This window comes from Dermacentor albipictus, chromosome 4 (assembly GCF_038994185.2).
Source record: "Dermacentor albipictus isolate Rhodes 1998 colony chromosome 4, USDA_Dalb.pri_finalv2, whole genome shotgun sequence".
NCBI lineage: Eukaryota > Metazoa > Arthropoda > Arachnida > Ixodida > Ixodidae > Dermacentor > Dermacentor albipictus.
In genome coordinates, this window is record NC_091824.1 from 119413626 (window position 1) to 119437558 (window position 23933).

The 23933-nt window shown below is 51.6% G+C and overlaps 1 protein-coding gene and 1 long non-coding RNA gene across 6 annotated transcripts in view; one reads left to right on the forward strand and one right to left on the reverse strand.

The window, feature by feature from the left end:
• The window catches only part of LOC135916020 (uncharacterized), a 96118-nt gene extending 92137 nt beyond the window's left edge, over positions 1–3981 (reverse strand). The window contains exon 1 of the long non-coding RNA XR_010568812.1: positions 3549–3981. This is a non-coding gene — a long non-coding RNA (uncharacterized lncRNA). The remainder of the gene's footprint in view (positions 1–3548) is intronic.
• Atpalpha (sodium/potassium-transporting ATPase subunit alpha) overlaps positions 1–23933 on the forward strand; it is a 156910-nt gene that overhangs the window by 90516 nt on the left and 42461 nt on the right. Inside the window, exon 1 of one of the 5 annotated variants that reach the window (XM_065449224.1) lies at positions 4491–4651. The exons of 3 other annotated variants lie outside the window; for them this stretch is intronic. In XM_065449224.1, coding sequence (XP_065305296.1) covers positions 4646–4651 — 6 coding nt within the window. In that variant the 5' untranslated portion in view covers positions 4491–4645. Of the gene's footprint in view, positions 1–4490; positions 4652–21647; positions 21842–23933 lie in introns of those variants that run through there. One more of the 5 variants, XM_065449223.1, reaches the window with a different exon arrangement.

A 23933-nucleotide genomic window follows, 5' to 3' on the forward strand; every position in this document is an offset into this window, starting at 1 on the left:
ATATCGCGCGATGGTGTTGCACCTACATCTGTGTTTAGGCCCAGAAGAACGGTTTTTACGGTAATGAACATGAGACGGTTGCTTCCTCCGCATATATGAAGGTGTTACATTCACCGTCTAGCCGTTGCGTTTTTACAAAAAGGCTTTTCGTGTTCGTAACGTCAGGACATGAGTTGAAAAGCGATTATGACCGTGAGCGGTCTTCGGATCTGAGGTGGGTAATATAGTCGATGTCCTGCCACGTGTTTCCTTCTACTCGGCTTTTAATCCCCCCCTCTTCCTTCCGGCTCGGTACTTGTAATTCGTGTCGCGAACCTGCCCGCTCGTTTCTGTTACTTGTAAACGTGCACTTCTTTCAGGCACATTTCGAGTTCTCCTTCGTTTCAAATCGTTATCATTTCTGCGGAAAGCAGGTTGGCGACTAAGCGTTGGCATTCACTGTACGCCCCCTCGTTATATAGCTGATGAGAAGCGGATGAGGTTAGACGGGAACGAGCGCAGCGCAATAATTGACCGCTGACCTGGATGCACGCCGCAGTTAAGGGATGGCGCGGCCCAGTGACCTTTCCGGCTTCGACCTTGCGCAGTCTCCTCGACATATGATGGCCGAGCCCGGCGCAGTAGTTTTTTTCGCTGCTGTGGCAGTGAAACTTGGTTGCTCGTTCGGTGCAGCCATGGAAACAGTGAATAACGAAACACTTTTTTTTTTCGCAGTTTACGCCTATTAGGCTTTTGTTTTCCAATGCTCGGTACATTTTTCGGAAACTCGTTGCGAGAGCATTCGCACAAGTTCACACGCCTATATATCGGTCATCTTTTATCGCTAACGTTTTTTGTCCATACCAGGCTTACCAGAATGCTAAACTTTGATATAGCTTAGATTGCGGGATACGTGGAGTGACAAGGAAAGACGGGTGTTGGGCATATTCTGCGGGTGGATTTAGTTGCGAGCACCGTGTAGCTACCGTTATGAAGAGAAGGCTTTGGTCTTTTCTAACGAGAAGAGATTAGCACTGTAGCAGCAAGTATAGACAATATCCGTTGGCTGGGTGTGAAAGGGGAACCATCGGTGTTATGATAAAATGCTATTGAGGATGATAAGCGTTAAGAAGCCGGTCAAGTATATGGGCAAACGCTATATGACGTTGTGAAGGGACAATTGTCAGGTCCGTGACCGAGTGTATGAAGCAACAGACCTCGACGCTTGTCTATAATTGGCGATTCATCATTAAAATTTTGCAAGAACCCACAATGGTTTGTGTCGCTTCATTCTTATATGTACACAATTTGTGTTTGAGATTTAACAGCGTAACAGTTGCTCAATAATGCTCGAAACTGAGACTACCGAGGGAGTTAAATACCACTGAACATGTTGCGGTGTAGACGGCTAATGAAGCTTGTTTGATAACGTCATTTTCTAAATTAAGACGGGACAATTAGGGCGCGCCAGGGCCACTATCTCGCGCTAAGAGAAACGCACGAAACGACCTGGATACTGTAGTGGCCAGCATCGGCATTGTGTGATAGTCACGGCAGTTTTTTTTTTCTTTTGCCCAAGGCGCCTCAATGTCGTAACACGAATGACCTTTACCTCGCACTTGAGATACGTATGTCGCTATGTGAACGTAGTGCTCGTTAAATACGTAGGGAAGCGCTCCCTGAATGACGAGAGGGGAGTGTGACCTCTTGCGGCTACAGAAGGTTGTGTGCCACGGCACATGGGGCCATATATACCGAGTATGTCGTAATAGGCGCCGTTGAAATATGACCGTTTCGGCCAGCTGTTGTGTGATCGCACTATCCGGCGCTCGCTCATGCAGCTGGTGATCTGCGGCGGGGTTGGTTTACGACACTCCGGCCCTCCCTTGACACTCGTCTAAAGTACCGGCGGGAGGAAAAGGCAAGCATATACGGCGCTAGTCTTTCTGCCATAGCTCCGCGCAGCAACACTTTAAAGGGGTGGAGACATCAAAATTTTCGTTCATGCGTTTGTTGATTCAAACGTTGCGTCATGCTTCAGGGAGCACGATACACACAGCGGGATTCATATATATCCGACAAATAATTTAATAATAGCATTATTATACCGAGCGATTTCGGTTTCGGTTTCTGGGCTCCGGGGGATGCTATGACGTCACAGAGGAGGAAACGCAACATGGCTTGGTCACGTGGGCCACAAAAAATGGTGACGTAAAACTGTGCTGCGTCGTCTGCTCGCGCATACGCGTGCTCTGCCAGCAGAGGTCAACTGGCGATTCGAAGTGCATGTCGCGATTATTATAATTATTGCGAAGAGCGACAACAACGGTAAGAAAATATTGCGGCTTGTGAGGGTCGGTGATTCATTCCGAAGCGCCGTAAGCTTTAGCTTCGAAGTGAACCGGAAAAGGCCTAGCCACGACATCGGCGGCGCCGAACGATCAGAGGCGGTGAAGCTGCCGTCGGTGCACAGAGTGACCACTCCTCGGACGCTGATTGGCCGCTTCGCCGTACGGCTGCAAATGGGTCCCGGGCCCCTGCTCTGTACGGCTAGGAAATCTCGCCGTTCGCGAGCAAAACCGCCGTCGCACGGGGGCCCGCGAACGGCAAACGGCGTGCGGCGAGTTTCCGTGCCGGCAACGTGGACGGGCCTTCACATTGAGAAAGGCCAAGCGAAGGAGAGACCGCTCCGAGCTGCCGAACTATGCGACTATGCGAGGAGAGAAGCGGACAACACGAACGCCGCATATCCTGGTCCCTTTCGGAGTCGGCCGGCTACTGTTTTACACTAAAACGTGCAAAGGCCCGTCAGCACGGCAACTCGCCGCACGCAGTTTGCCATTCGCGGGCCGCCGTGCGGCGTTCGTGTTGCCCACTTCTCTCCTCCTGTGTCCGTGTCTGCACGCCTTACCACTTCTTTGCATTAAGAAAGGATTTCTATATGCCTGTAGCTCGGCCATAGTGGAGGCTATGCTCGGTCGCTCGGCTCACCAGGCTCCGTAATCGGCATTTCATCGCTACTCATCATACGTCACGTTTTTGTGCTGGTGTGCTATGACGTCAATATTTTCGTTCCTCCACTGTGACGTAGTAGCTGCCGCGCTAGCGATGGGTCTCGACTACGAGAAGGAGTTTTTAATGACTTTTTGGAGCTGAATTAAAATTATTTTGAAATGTTTGCAGCGTCCGATACCTCGTTCTGGGTGTCCTTGCATACGGAAGCAGCCTACAACATGCTTTTTATAGCCTCAAAATTTGGTGTCCCAACCCCTTTAAGCGCTTGTCCATTTCAGCCGTCGCTTCTTTAGACTACTACTACTACTACTACTACTACTACTACTAACAATGTAGTGCGCTCTTAATTTATGGGGTTTTACATGCCAAAATCACGATCTAATTGTGAAGCGCGCCGTAGTGTGTCACTCCGGTTTCTGTTGGGAAAGCAAGCACTGGCTAGAGAGCGGCTCATCGCCTTTTGGTCGTCTCGTAAGTCGGTATAGTCGCGCTGTTCCACCGCACTTTTACGCCTCGACGTGCTGTTACGAAGGCAGAGTAGACGTCTCGCTTACCGTGCGCTGGTCTGGTCGCCTCTCGGCGGCTACTACTCCCTGCCTCGGCGGCTATCCATCGTCCTCGTCGTCTCCTGGCTGTGACCGGCGAGGCCTCCGTGTCCCGCATCCCGCGGTGGCGTTCCCGCTGCCGGTGGGAGGACGGCCCGCGGCTGCAGCTTTCGATAACGTGCAAAGCGACGAGGAAAGGTTGGGGCCGGAACACGGCGGCCGGGAAGGCGGCCCCGCTATCTCGCCGGCGTCCGGCGTCGAGCTCGCGAGCGGCCTCTGCCTGTACGGTGGTTTCTTCGTGTCGGGGCCCCCGATCGCGGTGGGGGCATTCGATAGGAAAGTGCGTGTTTTCGGGGTGGCCTTGCCGTAAGAGAAAGTAGTCCGGTGCACGAGGACGAGAAAGCGCGAGAAGAAAAAGAGAAACAAGGGGATGAACCGGGCTCGGTGCAAACAAGGTGGCTGTTCACACGTCCCCCTGCCTCCCCCCCCCTCCCCTTCCTTCTTACAACCCTCCCCCAGTGGCTTCCTCAGACGTTGGCTGTAACGGTACTTGTCGAGAGGAAAAATTCATCCGCCCCGCTGCGAAGAAGTCGGGGGCCCGCGACTTTGTCCGCGCGTTCGTTCCTTCGCTTGCGTCTGTGCGTCTGTGTGTGTGCGCGCCTACCCACTTCGCTTCGTGCACGGTGTTCGTGCGTGCGTACAGCCTTTTGCATTCGCTCTGTGACGAGTTCTCCCGCTGCGCGCGCCTGTTTGTGCGCGTCCGTGTGGGTGTGCGTTTGTGACGTCTTGCGCAGCAGCCGGCGTTGGGCGAGGAGCGCGTTGATTGTACGAGCGGCGTAGCGGTACGCGTACGCACGCTGCTGCTGCTGCGTCTGCGCGCACTGAGGTAGCGCTGCGGTTCGGTCGCCCGCGGTGCGTCCCAAGCGACCTGTGCTGCACCGCGCTAGCCGGCCTGCAGAAGTGCGGCGAGCGGCGCCGGATAAGTAACGTCCAGGCCCCTCCATCCAGCGCTTCGCATCCAGTCGCGAGCCCCACGCTGAGGTATCACGAGTAGCCGGACGAACTCTCGTCTTTGCCTTGGGCCACGTCCCCGAAGAGTATTCGTCATGGTGGTGAGTCTGTCTCTCTGTCTGCCCGCTGGTCAAAGGCTTGTTTCTCCTCCTCCTCCAGCGACCGCTGCCTTTTGGCGGTGTTTTGTAATGGTCCAAGGCGAATCCAGTCCGTAGCCACGTGTTGTCTGCTCTTTACTTTTTTTTTAGATCACGGAGCGTGCGTTAAGGTTGGAAAGAGTCCTGCTGCCTTCAAGTACCGCATCGTGTTGGAAAACCGCGTTAGCTATAGCTGCTGTCAGAGCATGTGAGGATTGCCAGATAGTCCATCTTCGGTGATTTCCATGCCACCTCGTGAAGCAGTGCCTTCTTGTGGCTAACGCCTGTACGTCTTTTCTCTTGTGCCGGAGAACCACTGCACCCTCTTTTACTCTGTGCGGGCTACTTTCCATCAGTCGCCCGCGGTCACAGCAGGAAAGTATCCTAGCATCGTTTCGGAGCATCTTTGGCAATAGGAACCGTTTGTTGCACCTTAAAAGGTGTCTATATTTAGGCACACTGTGTGGGCTTCGACCGCGAGGTCATTTCTAACTGGATCAAGATGCCATTTCTAACTATCGCATTGTCAAGCGCTTTCCTTTATTTAATACAAATTTCCTGACGCGTGTTCCTGCAGTCTAGTGCGCGTAGTTTTCCCAATTACTTTCGCAGTGCTTACCGTTCGCCTGGTATAAGTTGTCAGGTCTACCTTGCTTTAAAACTGCGGAGAAAGTGTGCGATTGCTTAAAACGCCCTTTTAGTTTTTTCGAACGGCAGCTCGCTGGATGCTAGCGAGAACGGCAGTCTTTCTTTGTCTGCGTGCGTGTGTGTGTGTGTGCGTGTTTAAATATGAGGTTTCTACGAAGGACGATGCACGTGTGATGTACTGCAGTCTAGCGAGCAATAGCGCCCGGAAACGCTGCGAATCGCCACCTACATATTTTGTTGTGTGTGTGACATTTCCTACATATAACATTAAGAGATAACGCCAGAATTGCCATACATCCTGCAACAGTTAAGGATACAGCTCATGCACCTCTCCACTAGTATACAATGCCGATGTAGCTTTGGAAGGTGGGCGTGGGCCTGAACCGGGACAGACGGTGACCGTCAGAGGGGGCACGTACTTTTGTCCCTTGTGACATTTACCTCGCTATATGGTAGCAGAGTTATAAGTAAGGAAGCGTATAGTTGTCCGGTGTTTTGAATATCCGTAAGGGACACAAGTAAAACAAGCTGCATGTCAGGATTGCAGGTAGTTTATTTATTTTTTCTTGAAGAGCTTGCAGCGCAGTAGACGGGAGCATGTACCAAAGGACGCATTCCCCATCAACGTAACCTTTTTTTTCTTTTTCTAACTAATGTCAGCAGGCGACAGTCAGTGCTTGACCTTCGTCTCCCTCTCGTCACGCTTGTCGCAAGTTGCCACAGGGAAGCCATTGAACACCTCAAGTTGGCATGCAGTGCGTTGGTCGCGGTTATGCGGGCTCTATTCAGAGCATGCTGTGTCGGTATTCAGATTGTGGGGCGAAACGGAATAAGTTTTCCGACCTCCATTACAAGTCAATGATTCTGCGGTACGATGATTCGGGACGGCTTCCGCGATAGCCATGCGTATTGTGGAACCTCAGGTGGAACCAGTGGCTCGGGCTCCGAGGAAGTTTTCTTTGTTATTACTATTTCCGGTAGCTCGCGCGCTGTTCAAAACTTTTTTTAGCCATGGATAGGTATTCCCTCGCTCGGTCATTCAGCAGCGTTACTCCCTAATAGGTTTTGCGCGCAGCTGTTTATCCTACGGGCGACTCTGTGTGTGTACAGGCCAGCAGCTGCAAGTTCCCGATAATGGCAATCGTTCGCTCTAGTCTGTCGTCGCAGCGAGAGCGCTTCTGCGGTTATCTTGATCGTCCGCCCGTACACGCCGGTCCGCTCGCTTTGCTTCCTGCTTGAAGCATAACGACTTTAAACTATTGCTATGCGCTTGCCGGATGAATTCCGGGAAAAAAATGCACGTGCGAGGAACTTTCCAGCCGCTGTGCAAAAGGCGCGTGTGTCGTTGCTTATATACTTGGCTAGATGGGCTCGCTCAGTGACTCTTGGGCGGGGGTTTTCCGTTTGTCGACTTATATGCCTGACGCACGCAGTCTGGTTTATCATTTTTTCATTTGCGCAGAACTACTGGTTCACTGTGTTCCACGGTTACAGGCCGTCGCTTATAGGCGCACCGGGCCTGGCTCGGCGCATTCGGGTTTGGGTAATTTCAGAACGGGGCTGTGGCTTTGATTCCAGGATCACAGTGACCGTGTCGGGACGGGCACCAGTTGCCTAATACGAAAAGCACTGATATATAGTTTCAAGCATTAGGACGGCCTGCTAGGAATCGCAAGCACGTAACGGCAGCTCGGTTATTCAAACATCTCCGCAGCGACAGCGTTGTTCATTGCCCACTTTGAAAATAAAATAAAAAGAGGGAAGGTGGGGGAGTGCGGGGCTCAGTGTCAACACACGTTGAAACAAAGCTACCTTCAAGCAGAGCTGCGACGACATTCGGAGTCCTGGGACGTTATCTTGTAGGCGTTCGAAAAGCCGACGTTCGATTTCGCCTCATGCGATTGTCCATGGCCACGCAGACATCACGGCCTATAGGTCAACCTAGGCCAATCGCGTGAGGCGAAACCGAACATCGGCTTCTCGAACGGGTATACAAGATAGCGGCCCAGTTCGGTAGTCCCGTGATCTAGGGTATATACTGCAGCCAGTTGATTTGGTCTTGCTCAACAAGAACGTTGTAGAGCATTGTGATCTTAATCGGCGCCGTCCGATACCTTCAGCACACATCAAGGTCGCGCCCCTGATTGCGTCCGGCTTTATCAGCGGGCCGTCAGCATCCGCGCAGATCATCGAGCTCCCATCAACAGGGGCAACGCGGCCGTTAAGGATCACTCCAGCGCAAGTGTGCCCGCTGCAGCTTGTGCACTCACAGGAGTCCACTTTAGCGCGCAATCTGTGGTTTAGCTCATGCAGTCTCGTTATTTCGCGATCCTCATGTATACCGAGTTGTTCCCGTTTCTCAGCGGAATCAAGAGTGAGTCCCTTTGAATGGGATTATGGGACTGCATTATCAATCGATCAATTTCATTGATGTATCGGTGGCTCCTGTGAGCGTCTTTATTGACAGCATTTCGACAACTCTTCTGTCACCCACGCTTTTGAAGGCGTGCAAAGTCCTCAGTCAACGCTATATGGTTCACTCGCCGCGATCGCTTATAGTGGCTACGGTGTTGGGCTTCTAAGCACGAGGTTGCGGGATCAAATCCCGGCCACGGCGGCCGCGTTTCGCTGCGGGCTAAATGCGAAAGTACCCGTGCACTAAGATTTAGGCACACGTCACCTGGTGGTCCAAATTGTTCCGGAGCCTACCCCCCCTCCCCTACTAGTCCGTTCCTCATGATCAAATCGGGGTTTTTGCACGTAAAGCCCCATAACGCTCTAAACCGTACCACGTGACGTTCCGTCTCCCGGGCGTCCGCACGCAGCATTGCTGCTCCGTGTATAGTCGTCGCTCCCAACTCGCGTGGCTCTTAAGTGGTATCTCGCTTCGGAAGCCCGAGCATCCTTTGCTTTCCAGATTGCGACTGGCGATAAAAACTAGGCCAGAGTCTAACGCGTCAATCTCGCGACCTGCTGCGAGGGACTTTTCCATTGTGCTTTCCCCTAAGAGGCGCGCTACCTGCGCGGAGTCTCCGCGCGAGAAGCTACTGTCGTTTGACGATAACGTGCGTGCGTGTGTGCGACGTCGTTGCACAGACGCCATTGGCCTGGTATGTTGTTCGTAACCTCGTTTTGCCGGCGGTGCCCTGACGTCACTGTTACTGTTAAGTGCGCGGCTGGCGAAAGATTTAGCGCAAGTTTGAAACATTCGATTGGTCTTTACGGTCCCAACTTCGTGGTCTCGGAATGGAATCGTAGCGATTTGCTGGCTCAAAACGATCCCCGAGACGATTATTCTGTACGATCGAAGCAGTGACTGTTTCAAGTTCAATCTATCGAGGTTCTTATCGCAAGGGAATTCGTGGCCTAACACGATTCGTTCCACTCGTTGGGCGTAAGGGGGAAAACAGTTGAGATCTCTTAGTTGTGTTTGGCTGCACTGACAAAGCGTGTTGTGCGCTATTTGATGTGCCGATAAAGATAGCAATGAAGGAATTCTATTTTTGCAGCTCTTAACGTCCGAGTCTTGTCGCCAGAACCGTTCAGAGGCAGACCATGTGGGTACCATAAGCAACGCACAGATTCAGGTTTGGCATATTCAGTTCAGAGGTACACGTATACTACTTTACACCAGCCATCTTGTAGAATATCAACACAGCGTGCCGGTCGCTTAGACGTATAGAGTGGATCTGTTTGAGAAAGTGTGTCGATTAGTTTCACGGCGCCGTTGTTCTTTCAAGATTGAGTACTGGCGAAACGAGCGCGTGTAGGTTGCCTACTGGGATTTCACCTTGTACCCCTCAGGAGGGAGCCGGGAACTCCGCGCTTGCTAAATTTCGCGTCAGCCTTGTATCTCTCGAGACGAAGAAGAGTTGCGTAACCGTCGTTGACCCTATCTCTGCGCTTCTTTCTTTAAACTTTTCGCTGGTGAGCGCGTACAAGCTGCACAGCAAAGTGCGAGCTGACAAAAATTTAAAAAAGAAACGCCGCCGAAGCTAATTACATATTCTCGTCAATGGGAGGGGGGGGGGGGGGGGTTGGAGGCACCTTGGGATTTTTGCGCAACCTCTATGGCTTATCATTCCTGTACGTTGTCCTTCAGTGCACCGGCACACAAGGGCGGGGTTGTGCGGCAGCGCAGAGGTCACACAAAGGTCACAAACAGTTTAAAATGTAGCTGTCTTTCGTTTTCTTGGTTAGTGCCTTGTCTAGCTACCTCTCTTTAATTGCCTCTTCGTTTCTGATCCTCCCTTTCTTGCATTTATAACGCAGTTTCTCCCCTCCATGCCTGTTCCTTTCTTAGCTGCCTCTATTTTCCTTAATCGCGCCCCTCTCCCTCTTTTCTCCTTTTCTCGCGTTCATTGACGCCGCTCTTCACGCGAGCTCTTTAACGTCGCTCGATTATTCCCCATCCCTGAGTTCTTAATTACGGTGCGGAAACGTTCTTGCTCGCTTTTCCTCTACCTTTCCCTCTTAACTTTTACGGACTTCCATGGCAGGTATCCTTCCTTTGTTTCTCGTACCTACTCGATGTCAGCCGCACTTTCTCTTTGCGCCCGCATACACTCGCTTCGCCGCTGTCGAGTTATGGTCTGTGCCGGTTGCGGACGATTTCGAAGGCGCGTCGGAGTTGCGCCTGTGCTTGACGACCAGAGCGTTGTACGTTGTTTCGTAAGCATTGACGTCGTCGCTCAGGCGGCCCAAGTAGTTTGTTTTCTTTATAAGTGCGTTTTAACCTTACCTTTCGATTATGGAAAGCTCAAGACGGCGGCCGTACGCCGAGAATAACACGCGATATATATAGTTAAGAGCGCGCTAAACGCGGTAGCTACAAGCCTCAGCTACGTCTTGCTGCTGTTCACTTACAAAGCGCGACCGCATCTATGTTTGCAATTATCGTTCCTAAGGGCGCAGAGTAAAACCCGATTTGAATGAACTTCAAGAGACGTCCATAATCGTTTTGTCCAAGTGGAAGCTCCTTGCTAGTTATCGGCGCTGGGGTCATCGCCATTCGTGAATCCGAAAGGTGCGTCCAAACGATCGATGAAGCGCGGTCACTGTCATGATTACGGTCAGGCGTTCCGTGCAACTAAACGTCACAGCTGTGGACCGTCGCTGCTGCTCTGCTTAACCATGCGCACCCACGCACGTTAGCAGAGGTCATGAAATCACCCATACAAGAGAGCGCGCCCAAGTGCCAGACGCGAGCTCTGTGACTGCGACCTTTCTGCGGGCAGTGTATACGGGCGTGGCTCCCAAGGTGGCTGTTCGGTCGTCTTGAGAGATACGACGATGGCTCCCCTCCGCCAACTCCTCCTCGCTCTTTGACGGCGACGACGAAGACGACGACAGCTACTTGCCGCGCTTTGATGGATCGGTGCACACCGGGCGAATAATGCACAATGGGTCTTCGCTGTACCGCTGCTGCTTCTGCCACACGCGGTGACAGGGCGGCATGCAGCGATGTCGACCGCACGCTTTCGCCCTGGGAGGCACCCGCTGCTCTGTTTAAAGAGGAGTGCACACGGCTCCCTGCACCGAGTGTTCGCGCCACTGCCGAGGCTGTCGCTGTCTTACCGCGTTGCTTCGTCTTCTTTGCCCCGATACTGCTCGACGTCGTGCGCCCGGCGAACGCTGTTTCGCGTTGGGAACTTCTTCGGGGTGACACTGACTGAATGGGCGGCTTCACCTCATTAGGGTTATGGTCCCGTCCCGCCCCTGCCAGCCGGCGCCTGTATACTCTTGAACAATGAGTATATGTCTCTCCCTGTCGCCGCAATTAAGCGTCCGTGTTGCGCAAGTGATTTTTTTTTTCAGTGGCTTCGGTGGATGTCTCCTTGCAAACGTGGCAGCCTGCAAAATTCTTTCGTTCGAAAAAGAAAAACAAGCAACACAAATTAGCTTTAAAAAAGATTCCGGCGATTACGATACTTCCTAATGCGAAATTTGAGCGCACACGTTTCATTTTCATTTCGCGTTATATTGGCTCGCTGCCTCGCTAACCGTGACGCGTGTGCGCGATTCACAGCAGCCGCCGCAGGCAGACCTCCACTCATGCAGCGCTTTGTTTCCATACAGACGACGCGCGCTACTGTGGCTCCATCTCGTAGTCATCGTCGCCGCATAGCCCGTCGTGCACAGCACTACGCTTTTCTTCTCACGGTTTCGCCGTCTCTGCTTTCCGCCTCATGCATGGTTCCGCTGCGTCCTCCTCCGTTTTCCTGCTCTCTTCGATATCGCTTTTTCATCTCCCGCTGCGCTCTGCGTTCGTTTTTCATCTTTAGTTGTGCTCGTTCGCTCGGTTACGAGGGACAGCACCAACGCTCGCCGCAGGAACTACGGGCATTAAAAGTGCCTGCTGGGATTTATCGCTCATGGCCAACGCCGTCGACACCGACGCCGACGACACCGGCTTTTCTGCGACACGAGCTCCTTAACGCTGTCGCGTTAATATGGGCCGCAATATGGGCATGAAGCGCCGACGCGCCGTAAATTAGTAAGCGTTTTGCAAATGATAGTGGTTAGACAGCGTACGTCGCTGTACGATTTTATCGAGGTTTTGAAGAGCACGAAATTATCTACGAGGGAATCGGCAATCAGCTTTAGTTGACTTTATGTCCGTGAGTACCCGATGTCCTCAGGCGGCGTTCACATCAAGCTCAGCGTACATTCGCTGACGTCTCCGTGACTACAATCGCGGTTATATCGCTTCTCGGCGAAATCGTTCCGCGTGCCAAAAAAAAAAGATTAAAAAATCTGCGATCCGAAGGTTTGCCCCACTTCATTGCCCCAATCGGCAGCCGCGACGCAGGTCTTTCAGATCGCGCGTAAGGTCGTTCTTTCGACGTGGTCACGAGCGCACCGCGCCAGGTTAGTAGTTCAATACCCTGCGATAACCCCATTCGCCGGTGTGACGCGATGTGAGCGGCTTCCCGCCACTTGACTCCGTTTCTCCGACAACGGCGACAGTGCTGATGAAAAGGGTTTCTTCTCTTAACGGCCTGCCTATATTGCTCTAGATCGATTGTCGCTCTTCGCTACTCCTGAGAGATAACGCCCCGCTTGAACAGCGGTGCACCTATTCTATCGGGTTGCGTTCAGTTCAGGTCTAAAGTCTCGGGGGGGGGGGGGGGGGGTGTTCGTACTTTGAGCTCGTACCGTCCAATCTATAACTTGCTTACCGAGTATTATATATATACTAAGCAAAAGCATGTATTGTTAAGTCCGTATTTAAAGTTTTCTTTCTCTGCAGTGTATACTGTAGCGAAGTAAAGTCAACTGTCTAAAGAAAGCAGCGGCTTAACGTTCTAAACGGTGCGCTGAAGCTCTGAATTTGTGCGTTTGGCCTTTCGCATTATTTTACCTGGTGTAGAGAGAATCTTGATGATTTGGCGCCCTAATCGATACGCGGTCTGTGTCACTTCCGAGCCCACCCGTACATGTTGCAACCGCTGAACTGTTAATTCATTACAAGCAGTTTATTATATTTTTACGAACCTACATACTTCTAACGTTCCAGGAGAGCTTTCGAACGCCTTGAGTATATGATGTGCTTTTTTTTTCCCCTGATCATTCAGAAATCCGGCACTGCCCTAAGTTTTCCATTGTCTGTCGGCGCTTAATGGCATTCATCTGTGTGAAACTTGAGGGGGACGCAGAACAGGAGTGGTAGGTTACGCTACGCATAATAAATTAGGCTGTTGCGAAAACAAAACGGTCTCCTTACCTGGAGCGGAATCTTGAGAAGCCAGAAGAGACTAAAAAAAACTAAAGTCGGGTGGCGACGCTGTCTTGAAGTTCCTGCTCTGCAGCTTGCCAGATGCGGAAAATTTCCTGGTCTTGAATTTTGACAACCTAAATACAGATGTATAGTTAATCGTTTATCAGTAAAGAGGCACTACATTGCGCTCTAAATGAATCAAGGACCTTAACGAGAACTTTTCCTCTGCCAAGATGGTCCAAATATATGTTTATGTAGGCAGAGGACGGAGGCAAACGAAACGAACGCTGTTTTTGATAATGGCGAACCGGTGAAATATCGTACTGCTTGCGCACCCCATCGGTTTCGATGTCATGATGATGATGGTTACGCACATCTTAACGGCACTGAGATTTCTGCGCTACATTCACAGGGGACGGGTAGCCTTAATTCTCCTGGGTATAATAATGTTTTTCTCCTCCAAATGAATGAAATCATTGGTATGTGAGAATAGCAATCCAAGCGGATTCCGTGTTGTGTTTAGGCAATAACCCCTCTGATGCGGTAACAGTATAATTTACGTTTACGCAAACGTAACAATTCTGACGGACATGGATGACTCGACGCACTTCGGAGCGGTTACGCATTACAGGAAGTTTTCCGAACCCTGCATTAGTACGTTGCCCCTGCACATACCGCAGTCACTGACGTACTAGGCATGCTGCTGCTGCCTTGAGCGTCCTTTCGATCTCTATTCTCGGCGGCTTCTTGTCACGTGCCATAGTCGTGTTGTTCTCGCGTTTGAACGATCGAGCTCGCATCCGCAGGTGCCACCACGGTTTCGTCGCTCGTCTCTTTGTTTTTCTGTCTGCGCAGGCGCTGTTCGTGCGGCTCCTTCCTCGCCGCATTCCGATCCTCTTCGGTTGCATTGTATGCTCGCTTCTTTCCTTCTCTCACTTTGTTGTTCTCTCCGTCCTCGCGAGGCAGGCGCCGAGATTATATAGTGCCGGGGTAACGTAAACCACCGCATTTGCGCTCACCTCTTCTCCTCTTCCTCGCTCGTCCCAAGTTGTCGTCTGTTTGATGTCTCTCGCATAAAGCGCGGCGGCAGGTTCTCGAGGCCTCGGCGAGTCCCCCGTATCCGCCATTGGCTGTGCAGGATATGCAGTCCGAGAAGGTACGCCACAACGGGCTTATATATGTGCGCCGCGCTTTTCTTCACCTCGCCTGCCGCCGATATTCTTTCGTTTCCGTCCTTTGTTATGCGAACGCTGTACTTACCGTTCTTAGGTTATCGCACGAAGCGGCAGCCCATGGCGCGGCAAATTTGCCGTTCCTCCAGCTGAAATCCGTTCCTTGTGCTTACCGATTATAAGCGGCTGTACACGAAATGCCGTGCGTTTATGTCGGCTCGCGAAGTGCTATCGGTGCGCCGTTGCGGACGACGCCTCGTCGAAAATGCGAGTTGCAACGTCGGCGCTGTTCCGTTCCAAGTTTTCTTGCCTGACGCTTTCGTCTCAGCCGTAGTCATTGTTTCCTCTCTCGTCACGCACTAGAGGTGAGCTAATGCGAGGCCTGTCGCTACGTGAGCTTCACTGACGCTGTTGCGACCGCCACATCGTATAGATTCCGTTTACCGCTTATATCTATAGCAACCCTGCCACGACTGTGAAAGGTTCCGAAATTTGACGCCCATGACGAAGGTGACTGTGGTCTACCAGTTGCGCGACGGGTGACCACTGCGCAGTGTTCTGATGTCACGCAAATGCAGCGACATCTGTTAGTGAGGTTTTCAGCTTGCAGATTTACCCTAAACTGTCCCCCATGTGCACACTATGGGTCCTCCTCACTAACTGCACATGCACATGGCGGCATCTCTGTCGTTTGTACGCCGTATTCTTACCGCGCATAATGCTGGCCGTATTAAAAGGAATTAGCGCGTTATTTTGCATTGCTCGCCGCTGCTTAAACATACTCTAGCTAGAATGCCAGTGTACGTACAGTCGCGGACAGAATAAAATGGACCACGGGATCTCCAAAAACGTTCAATGCCCGAGCAGCCTGTAGCAGTATCCAGTAAAACTGCCCACGACAACGTTGTTAGCATATTCTAGTCGAGGTCCAAAATGCAAATACGAAATTGCGTTGTGAGGTTGCGGAGATATTTAGCTTTTTCTTAGATTTGATGGTCCATAATATTCTGTCCGCGACTGTACATGGGTGCATACAGGCGTTTGGCACCTGTCGACTTGATTTCTCTCCTTTACAAGCGACCTGTAAATCCACGACGCGTCCTTCGGCTGACTCGCACCTCTTATCTGCATCTGCTGTTGCCTTCCATTTTGCTTTCTTCTTCTTCTTCTTCACGGGAGGCCTGTTTTGCGCAAGCGTCCTTCGTACGTGCAGGCATGCGCAGCCATGGCCCCGAGTTCAGTGCTGTTGCAGATGAGCAACCGGGCACGAATGGGTGGAATTCTGTCGAGCCGTGTGCGAAATCCTCCGTTGCTGCGGCCATGCTACGGCTGCGCCTTCGCGTTCTTGACGTCAGTGTGCTATATCACGGTATATATCCAGCGGTCATGGCTCTCTCTCTCTCTCTCTCTCTCTCTCTCTCTATATATATATATATATATATATATATATATATATATATATATATATATATATATCCACACGTAGAAGCGTCCTTTGCCCGCGACACGATGGAAGACGATCGCGCGTCAGCTATCGAGGATTTACGCACGCGATCTGCGCGTGATCGGGTGTTTGGGAAACGCAAACCTTCTGTAAACTCATTCATCAGCGAAATCGTCCGATTCCGAAACGCTCGCGCAATAATCGCGCCATTGCTTTCCCAAGCCTTGAAGAAGGGACGTGTGCGTAGGGGAGACGTCGCCGGTGAGCTGAAGCTTTCTCGACTGAACATTTCAGTCGAAGCGCGCGCATGCGCACTGTAAAATAATTTACACTCTCAAAGGTGTAAATGTGTCTATAACTCGGATCCTTAGGGTGTGATTTATGCAACTAACACCCCTTGGGTAGGAGTTACTGGCATATTTACACCATTTTCACTTTTAAGGGTGTAAATTATTTTACAGTGTGCAGGATGCCCCCCGTCTGTGATCGAAGGACGAGACGTGCATACTCCGCGGCAGCACCCTTGCTCGCCGGTGTCAGCTGAACGTACTTTCTTCTTCTTTTTCTTTAAATATATACTGGGCAGTCAAGCGGTTTAATATAAATGCACGGGAGACTGAGATATGCTAGTTGATATATGTACTTTAATGCGCGTATGCGAAACAGCGCGAAACGTTCAGGCACTACTACATGGGGACACGTGTGCATGGTCTGACGTAAGTTTCCAACGCGAATCGAGCTACCACTTTATCCTTGTTTCGAGGAATGTCAGCAGTACAGCGTCAGGCTGTTAGTTCGTGAGCGACGGTTGTGATTACAGAGCTAAAACCACTTCAACTGAGCCCGGCCGCATGCATTCTGATCAGCCACGGAATAACACAGCATGCACCCCGCTGTGCCAAACCGCTGGGCCGCGGTTTCCTTTACGGATGGCCTCGCAACGGATCGAGGCAGTATACAAGAACCACTTTGTACTCGGAAACCGATGCATTATCACGTGTAAACTGTTTAGCTTTCCGACGGTAACCGTTTCTCACCAGATGTCGAGCTCTCCCCCCAATACAGGGATAAACCCTTAACTCTCGCCTTTGACGATTACTCATTCTTCATCCTCCCTACAGCGGGACAATATCAGTGAATCTACGTTACCCAAAGTCGGCCCGCAACCACATATCCCTCTTCTCCCTGGTTGTTTGTAACTTCGAGTAGTTGTGTAACACCGTGTCTGTTATTATACATATATGGGTGCTCGGGAACGCTGCTGTTGCTCCGCCGTTGCGTTCTGCCGAGTATAATCACGAATGAAGTTGCACATCGTACCACGTGTGCCTGTCGCCAGCGCAGGAAGCGTGCAATGAGCTCAGCCGAGCCTTCCGCTGCTCGCTTGCTTCCACCTTGCTTCAACCACGGAGCGCTCCGGCGTCTGCCGTCAGCGTTGCCGGCGCATGGCTTCTGTTATCGCAAGGCGCGTTTCTTCGAAGCAAGCCCCGCTTCCCCGTCATGCCTCTTCTCCACGTCTGAGAAGAACGCTGACTTTTCAGAGCGATCGGCAAGGGGGCCCGGCGCTACATCCTTGCCGAGTTTGTTATATATACTGCAACCAGCGTAACAGCGACTATTTGCGCCGGCGTAGTCCGTAGTCCGCTCGCACTCTTTCCACTCTTTTGTTTGTTGCAGGGCGCCTTCGTCGTCAATATGCGCACTATAAAGCTGGCCTATATACACATCATTAGTTTCTTCGGCGTAGGGTGCACGTTCACACGTCAACAATAACGAAAGCATGCGCGTACGCAAGCCGCTGTGTGTGACGCAACAGCGACAAGGCTAACAGGAGAGGTCGCCACTCCTTACTCAGCCTGATTAGATTTCTCATTCGACCGGCAGATCGAATAAGCGTCCCCCCCCCCTTCCAAGCTCCCCGGTCTTGTTCCTGCGTACTTTTTTTTTTCAGCGCCTAACGGAATAGTCAGTACGAAACACAAGAAAGAAAAACGCAAATCCCCAGGCAATAGCATCCGCAGAGCGTGCATTCACACACACACACACACACACACACACACACACACACACACACCGGAGCCGAGGGCAGTGGTGTATAGTGCAGGGACTCCGACAGCAGCAGCACTCTCCGATGATTAAATTCGCAGCAGCTCGGCGTCGCCCAGCCGATCGGCGCGCTCATTTGGCACAACCCGCCATTAGAGACCGGAGACCTATGCCCGCTCTGACGTTTCCCATGTATAGTTGCATGCAGCATAAGGTCTGCTGCGATCGGCGCTCTCGCTCCAACTCGTGCTGACGCGTATAGTTCCCAACACGTGCATTTGTACAAGCTTATGAGCTCTCGAGCTTGGTATATAGTAACTCCAATGCTCACAACTCGCTTCTATAGCACTGTACACTCACCACGTGAAAGAGGCATGTTTAAAATTGACACTACCCGAAATTCAGCTTATCTGTGCGGAATGATTACGAAGGTAGAGTGAGAGATGCGTGCAGACACGCACACGCGCGCGCACACCGCACGCTGGACAGTACGCTGCGGTTCACACCGTAGTGTGTACTACGTTGTGAGAGTTTCTTCCGGTGTGTCGGTCTCCCTTTCGTCCGTTTATTTTCCTCGTCTTCACGCATTGTACGCCTTCGAAATACATCAATTTCAAGGTCACTCAAAGTTTCAAAGCATCGCTCCCACTCCGCTATTTATAGCCGGGAGCGATGTGCTTGTAGACGTTGTCGTCCGCTGCTGATTGGACGGACCGCGCGGCTCAGTGCGGCTGTAGCCTTCGCAGCGTAGTGCGCGGAATTTGCATTACCGGAGAAACAATGTATGTCGAAGCAGGGGCAGCAGCAGCACCGCCATGGAGCGCTCAGCAGGCCGTGCGCGTCGCAGGCCTTGCTGCAAAATTCCGCTCGCATTTCCCTCGGTCGGCGCGGCTCATTTGTCGGGCGACCGTGCGCGGTGCGTTTTCTTTTCTGCATGTGCCGTTGGCTCCACCGCCAGGCAAGGCGGTGGAGCCAATATTCATTGCTTTCCGGCAGCACGCGTACGCCGGCCCGCCTGCGGTGCGGCGTAGCATCATTTCCGTCGAATGAGGTTTGTGGTGGAGCGTGCGGCGGCAAACTGTTCGGACAAGCGGCCTCTGTAGCCGACCCGTCTCAGAATGTATACGCGTTGAAGTCGCGACTGCGCCGACATATATGCAGCAGCAAGAACGTGGCAAAGCAAAATATAACGGTGCCGTACTTGCTGTATCTTGTCTCTGTTGTCTATTCCCGCATGATTATGTACCAACCGGTCCCAGTGCACACCTTCCCAAAGTGGAGACTGCTTAACGAATTTTATTTGCAAGATAAAGAAAACCCTTTCGCATCGCCGAACTTTTCGACAGCTGTGGCTTTCCGTCGATCGATCCATATAGAGGAGGCGTGCATATTGTACTTCATTTATCAATACCTTTAGTGACAAATGTGTTTCATGTACAGCATACAGTATTCACCACGTGAACGCTTTTGCGTGGCAGGGGTAGCAGCAAAAAAAAAAAAAAAGCGTAACAGCAGCTTGACCATATATATATATCTCCACCTCCCATTGAACCAGGGAGCAACATCAGTAACGCAATCATATGCATGTATTCTCCTTGTCTGCATGCGCACAGTAAGAGGCACAAGTAAAGGAACAAGAGGAACTTCTCGGTTGTACTGCTTAGTTCGTCTTTTCCCCTCCCCACATTTTCTGGAAGATAAAATGCGCTGCCGTCGCATATAACACCGTAGCTTCATAACTATAGTTTCTCGCCCTCTCCCCGAAGATACAAGCGTGTCGCGGAGGAGGAGGAATCGGAGTATACGGGGTGTCAGGTGTATTCGTTATCGGAGCCGTGAAATACCTTTGCGGCGAAGCCGCGAGCTTGCGACGCCAGCGAGGCACACGAAGAGGTCGTTACACAGATTCATGCGAAACGCGACGTCGACCGGACAAGAGCGGTCGTTGCTTATCGGCGCCCACTACACTATATAGCATGCTGATAAGGAGGCGCTAGGACAGTGACAACGTCCGCGATGCGTGCCGCTCTACTTTGCATGGCGACTCCGCAGAACGCCGCGACGCTGTTGCGTCACTAGGCGTGCCTTATATGGCCTGCGCTATACGACATGTTATTCGGCCGTAGATGCTTCTGCGTTGTGAATGAGTAAATTTTTTTCATTCGGGAAAGATGGCTTATTTCTCTGGCGCGAAATTCATCTCCGAGTTCATTTACCTACTGTACATCGCACGGCCGCTCCCTGTGCTGTTAGATCTTTTCGGGCTATAGCTGTATTTTTTAATTGAATTCTCTGGTTTTACATGTCGAAAACCACGACCCGAATATGAGGCACGCCGTAGTGGAGCACTGCGTATTAATTTTTGACCACCAAGGGGATCCTTAAAGTACCCCCTGTGCGCGGGACACAGCCATTTCTGAATTTCGCGCCCATCGAAATGCGGCCGCCGCGGCCGGGATTCGATCCCGCGACTTCGTACTTAGCAGCGCAACGCTCTAGCCGCTAAGCCACCGCGGCGGGTCTAGTCGTTTCTGCGCAGTGATTCAACAAATCAAATTGTTCTTCATGTGCATTTTGGTGCAGTGGTTAAGAAGGGACAGAGTGGAGTTGACCTACGTACCACACGATATCTACTCACTTTCAGGATGTCTTTTAGGCGATGTGAGATTATTTAATTTCCAGAATGTATGCAGGCACGCAGAGAAGCAGGCTAATTAACGCAGCTTAATTGACTGAGCCAGGCCTGGCAGTTCGGCAAAAGCAAACATGCTTACTCGTGCACAAATAGTGCACAATGCTTATGTCTACAGCATATGTCAGTCTTCGCGAGCACAGCTTAATCGTATTTTCGCTTTCCTTGTAGGCGTACGCTCTATCGCAGCAAAGGCCAGGCTGTCGTTGCAAGCAGCGGTTTCCGTGCATTTACTGTTCTGCGACGTGGAGTATTTGTAGAGTGCTTCTGCTGTGGTAGAGCATTGCAGGTGTTCGTTTTCTTACTTCTCTTTCCAGAAGAGCTTTGCGTAGCAATCATTGACACTTATGCGCTGAATGCCGCTGAAATCGGCGCTTGCATGTTCCGGTTAAGTCTGGCGGCGTCAGTTTGCACATTACTTTGTCTAACGCTTGCACCACCATAGATCTCCCTCGGATATAGTGCGTGTAGGCGGTAACAGAAATTGCATAATGGAAGTGTGTGGGCACAAAACGTTCGTTTATTGCAGTCGCTAAATAAATTCGTCTGGTTCAACTCCCGCTCGTTCTGCTCGCATTTTTGGTTGTCCACCCGAATTTAGAGATGTTCTTTTTTTCGCTTTTAAATTGCTGCGAGGGAGCTTTTCAGTCGCAACCCACCCACCCTGCTCCCTCCGCGCGCGCTTTGTCAGCATCGGTCGGGCTACACTTCACCCTCCGCGACGGCGCCCTCTCCCTAATTCCCTTCGTCTACCTGCGCAACCTGTGCAATGCCTTCCGTTCTGAGGCCGATTAGATTGGATGTGTGTTGCACTGCGGTCACTCTTGAGAGGTTTGCGCGAACGATGTCTCCATTCTCGGTGTGACGTATTTTCTTCCACTCGATGTGTTCGTCGAAGAGATGAAATGGGAGGGGGGGAGGTAGGAAGGAGGGTGGGAGGGGGAAAGAAACCCGGGGTTGTTGGTTGCTCTGTAATCGGAGGCGAGGAGGGGGCTTGAGCTTGGGCGAGGCTGATAACGGAGGTGGGAGTCGGGATGTACAGCCGAGTCCTGCCGACGGCGTCGTCTGCTCCGACTGTCGATAAGAGGTTGGGAAGGGGGGCGCAATATCTTCTCCTCCTCCCCATCTGCCCGCCACCGCCGTGCTTCTTCTGGAGGGGGGACATCGGCAGCCTCTCGAGCGCTTCAAAGAGCGGGTCGCCGTCTACGCCGGCGCTTAGAACGGTCGCGACCTCGCGGCCGCCATCATCACTCACTCATCGTCGCGGAAGCCCTGGAAGTTTGTGTTCGCGTCCCTTTGGACACCGTGCGGGTCTGGTGCGCGTGGTTTCCTTCTGCTGCGGTTGGCGTTTGTTCGGGACTCGAGGGGGAACAAGGCTCCGTTGCTGGTTTTGTAGGAACGTAACACGGGAAGAAACATGGCCGACGACAAGGTATATACGCACCGTTTGTACTGTGTGTCGCCGTTTGGCGAGTGTTTGTGCTGTTCGCAGAAGAGCTTCGCAGGCTTGACGGGCAGAGGATCCGCCAGTGTGAACGCTGTCGGAACGCGCGCCGTATTAGCAACGACGACATACAGACGGCACAGGTGTGTGCGTCTCGGAAAAAGCGAACAAAAAAGGAAACGACAGGATGTCCTTTCGTAACTCGGCTGTAACGTCTTTATTGCAGAGATATTTCTTGGCACGTGCACGGACATACCGAGGAATGCCCTTATCTCTGCGTGTGTGTTTTTTTATTAACTGCAGGTGCTGTGAAGACGACCGCACGTGCTCGCTTAATTATTTCCGCGCTGTCCGCAGCTCAGATGATATGCAATAGCCTGTTTTCTAATGATGACTAGCGCTCGCGACGCTTTAATCTTCAATGTCCTCTGCTACCTGCAGATCAGGATAATGCCCGGAAACGGTGGTTTAAATTTCGCTGTTTTCACCCTCCACTCTCCCCCCCCCCTAACCTAACCCAACACCTTTTTCGTTCTTTTCTTTTTAATAGCCACCGATTTATCGCAAGGGGCGCACTACCCTCTGTTGCCTCGCCACCGGACACGCCTTTTCTTGAGCGCGAAAGAAATCTGCCCCCGTTTTGGTTGCACGGCAGACCGTGTGATACGCGCTGCTGATAAATATGGCGGAGGTTTGTGTGCATATCTTTAGCCGCCATGTTTAGCGGGGTTGCGCTTCTTTTTCGGATATGCATGCCCGCGTCTCGCTCTGCTTCCGTACGGGACGACGCTCACGAATATAGGATACGTTTCGTGCTCCTCGTCGGTGCAATCCTTAAATGCCGCCCGTAACACCAAAGGAAACAGCCGCTCACCGAACATTATAAACTTACCGAGATAAACTTACCGAGCTGCCCCCCTTTTCTTTATGTTCGCGATGTCGGTTATCTCGATCCCGGCGGCGGCGGCCACATTTCGATGGGGGCGAAATGCAATAACTCCTGGGTGCCGTGCACGGGGTGCACGTTAAAGAAAACCAGGTGAACGAAATTCATCCGGAGTCCGCCCCCACTACGGCGTGCCTCACTAACATATCGTGATTTTGGCACATGAAACTCCGATTTTTTTTAAAATCCTTATCAGCCGTCGAGATGCTTTTGCGCTGTTTGATTTTCGCTGCGTCATATAGAATCCTCAATGAGCTCGGCTGCATAGACTTTATTTCGCCACCTTTGCTGCTGATTTATGTGAACCGGTCTTCGACAAGCTTACTCCCATGGGTTCGGATGCTCGTGGTCCACCGCCTTCGAGATGTCAAGGTCACCGCTATATGTCGGTCGCCTTCCTGCAGATTTAACAGTTGCTCATTGATGCACGGGCATAATGCACTCCAAATTGATAGTCGCGTTCGCGTAGACAAGCCGCACCAGTATTGAGGCTTATCGTGGTCAGGTGCTCGCCTGCGAAATTTCACTGATATGGTTTATTGACAGCGTCATATCACGCAGTTAGTTTACAATCTCATGAATTTATGCATGTATACACTTGCATATATGCTCAAAAGTACGTAGCTTTAACTACTCTCATTTAGTGAGAAAAATTAATGACGGTGAGAACGCTCGTGCACCGAGCTCTGAATGCACGTTGAAGATGCACAGAGTGATCAAAATTACTCCGGGTTCCATTTATTGCGGCGTCGCTCACATTCATGTTGTGCACTACGGTCTAAATTACAGCATTAGTAACAGTCACACTGTCGACATACGTCAACAAAACTTTTGAGGCGAGCTCGCCCGCAGGAAGGGATGCCATCTTGTCTGCGGCATCCTGCCCTGCGGGGATGCCTGCCTTTAGAGTGTTGTTGGTGTGCGTCGTCAATTTGTGCATGCTTGTCCTGTTATGAATGAGTAATTAAGCGCTGTCCGACTCCTATAATCAAGGTACACCGCCAGCACTCATTCACGTGACCAAACCTGGTGGCTTACGGGTAAGCCTTGTCAGGAAACTAGTCGACTGTGGGGATAGCACTTAACGGTCTGGTCGGAAGCTTTATACCGACATTTGAGCCTCTAAAGTATCAT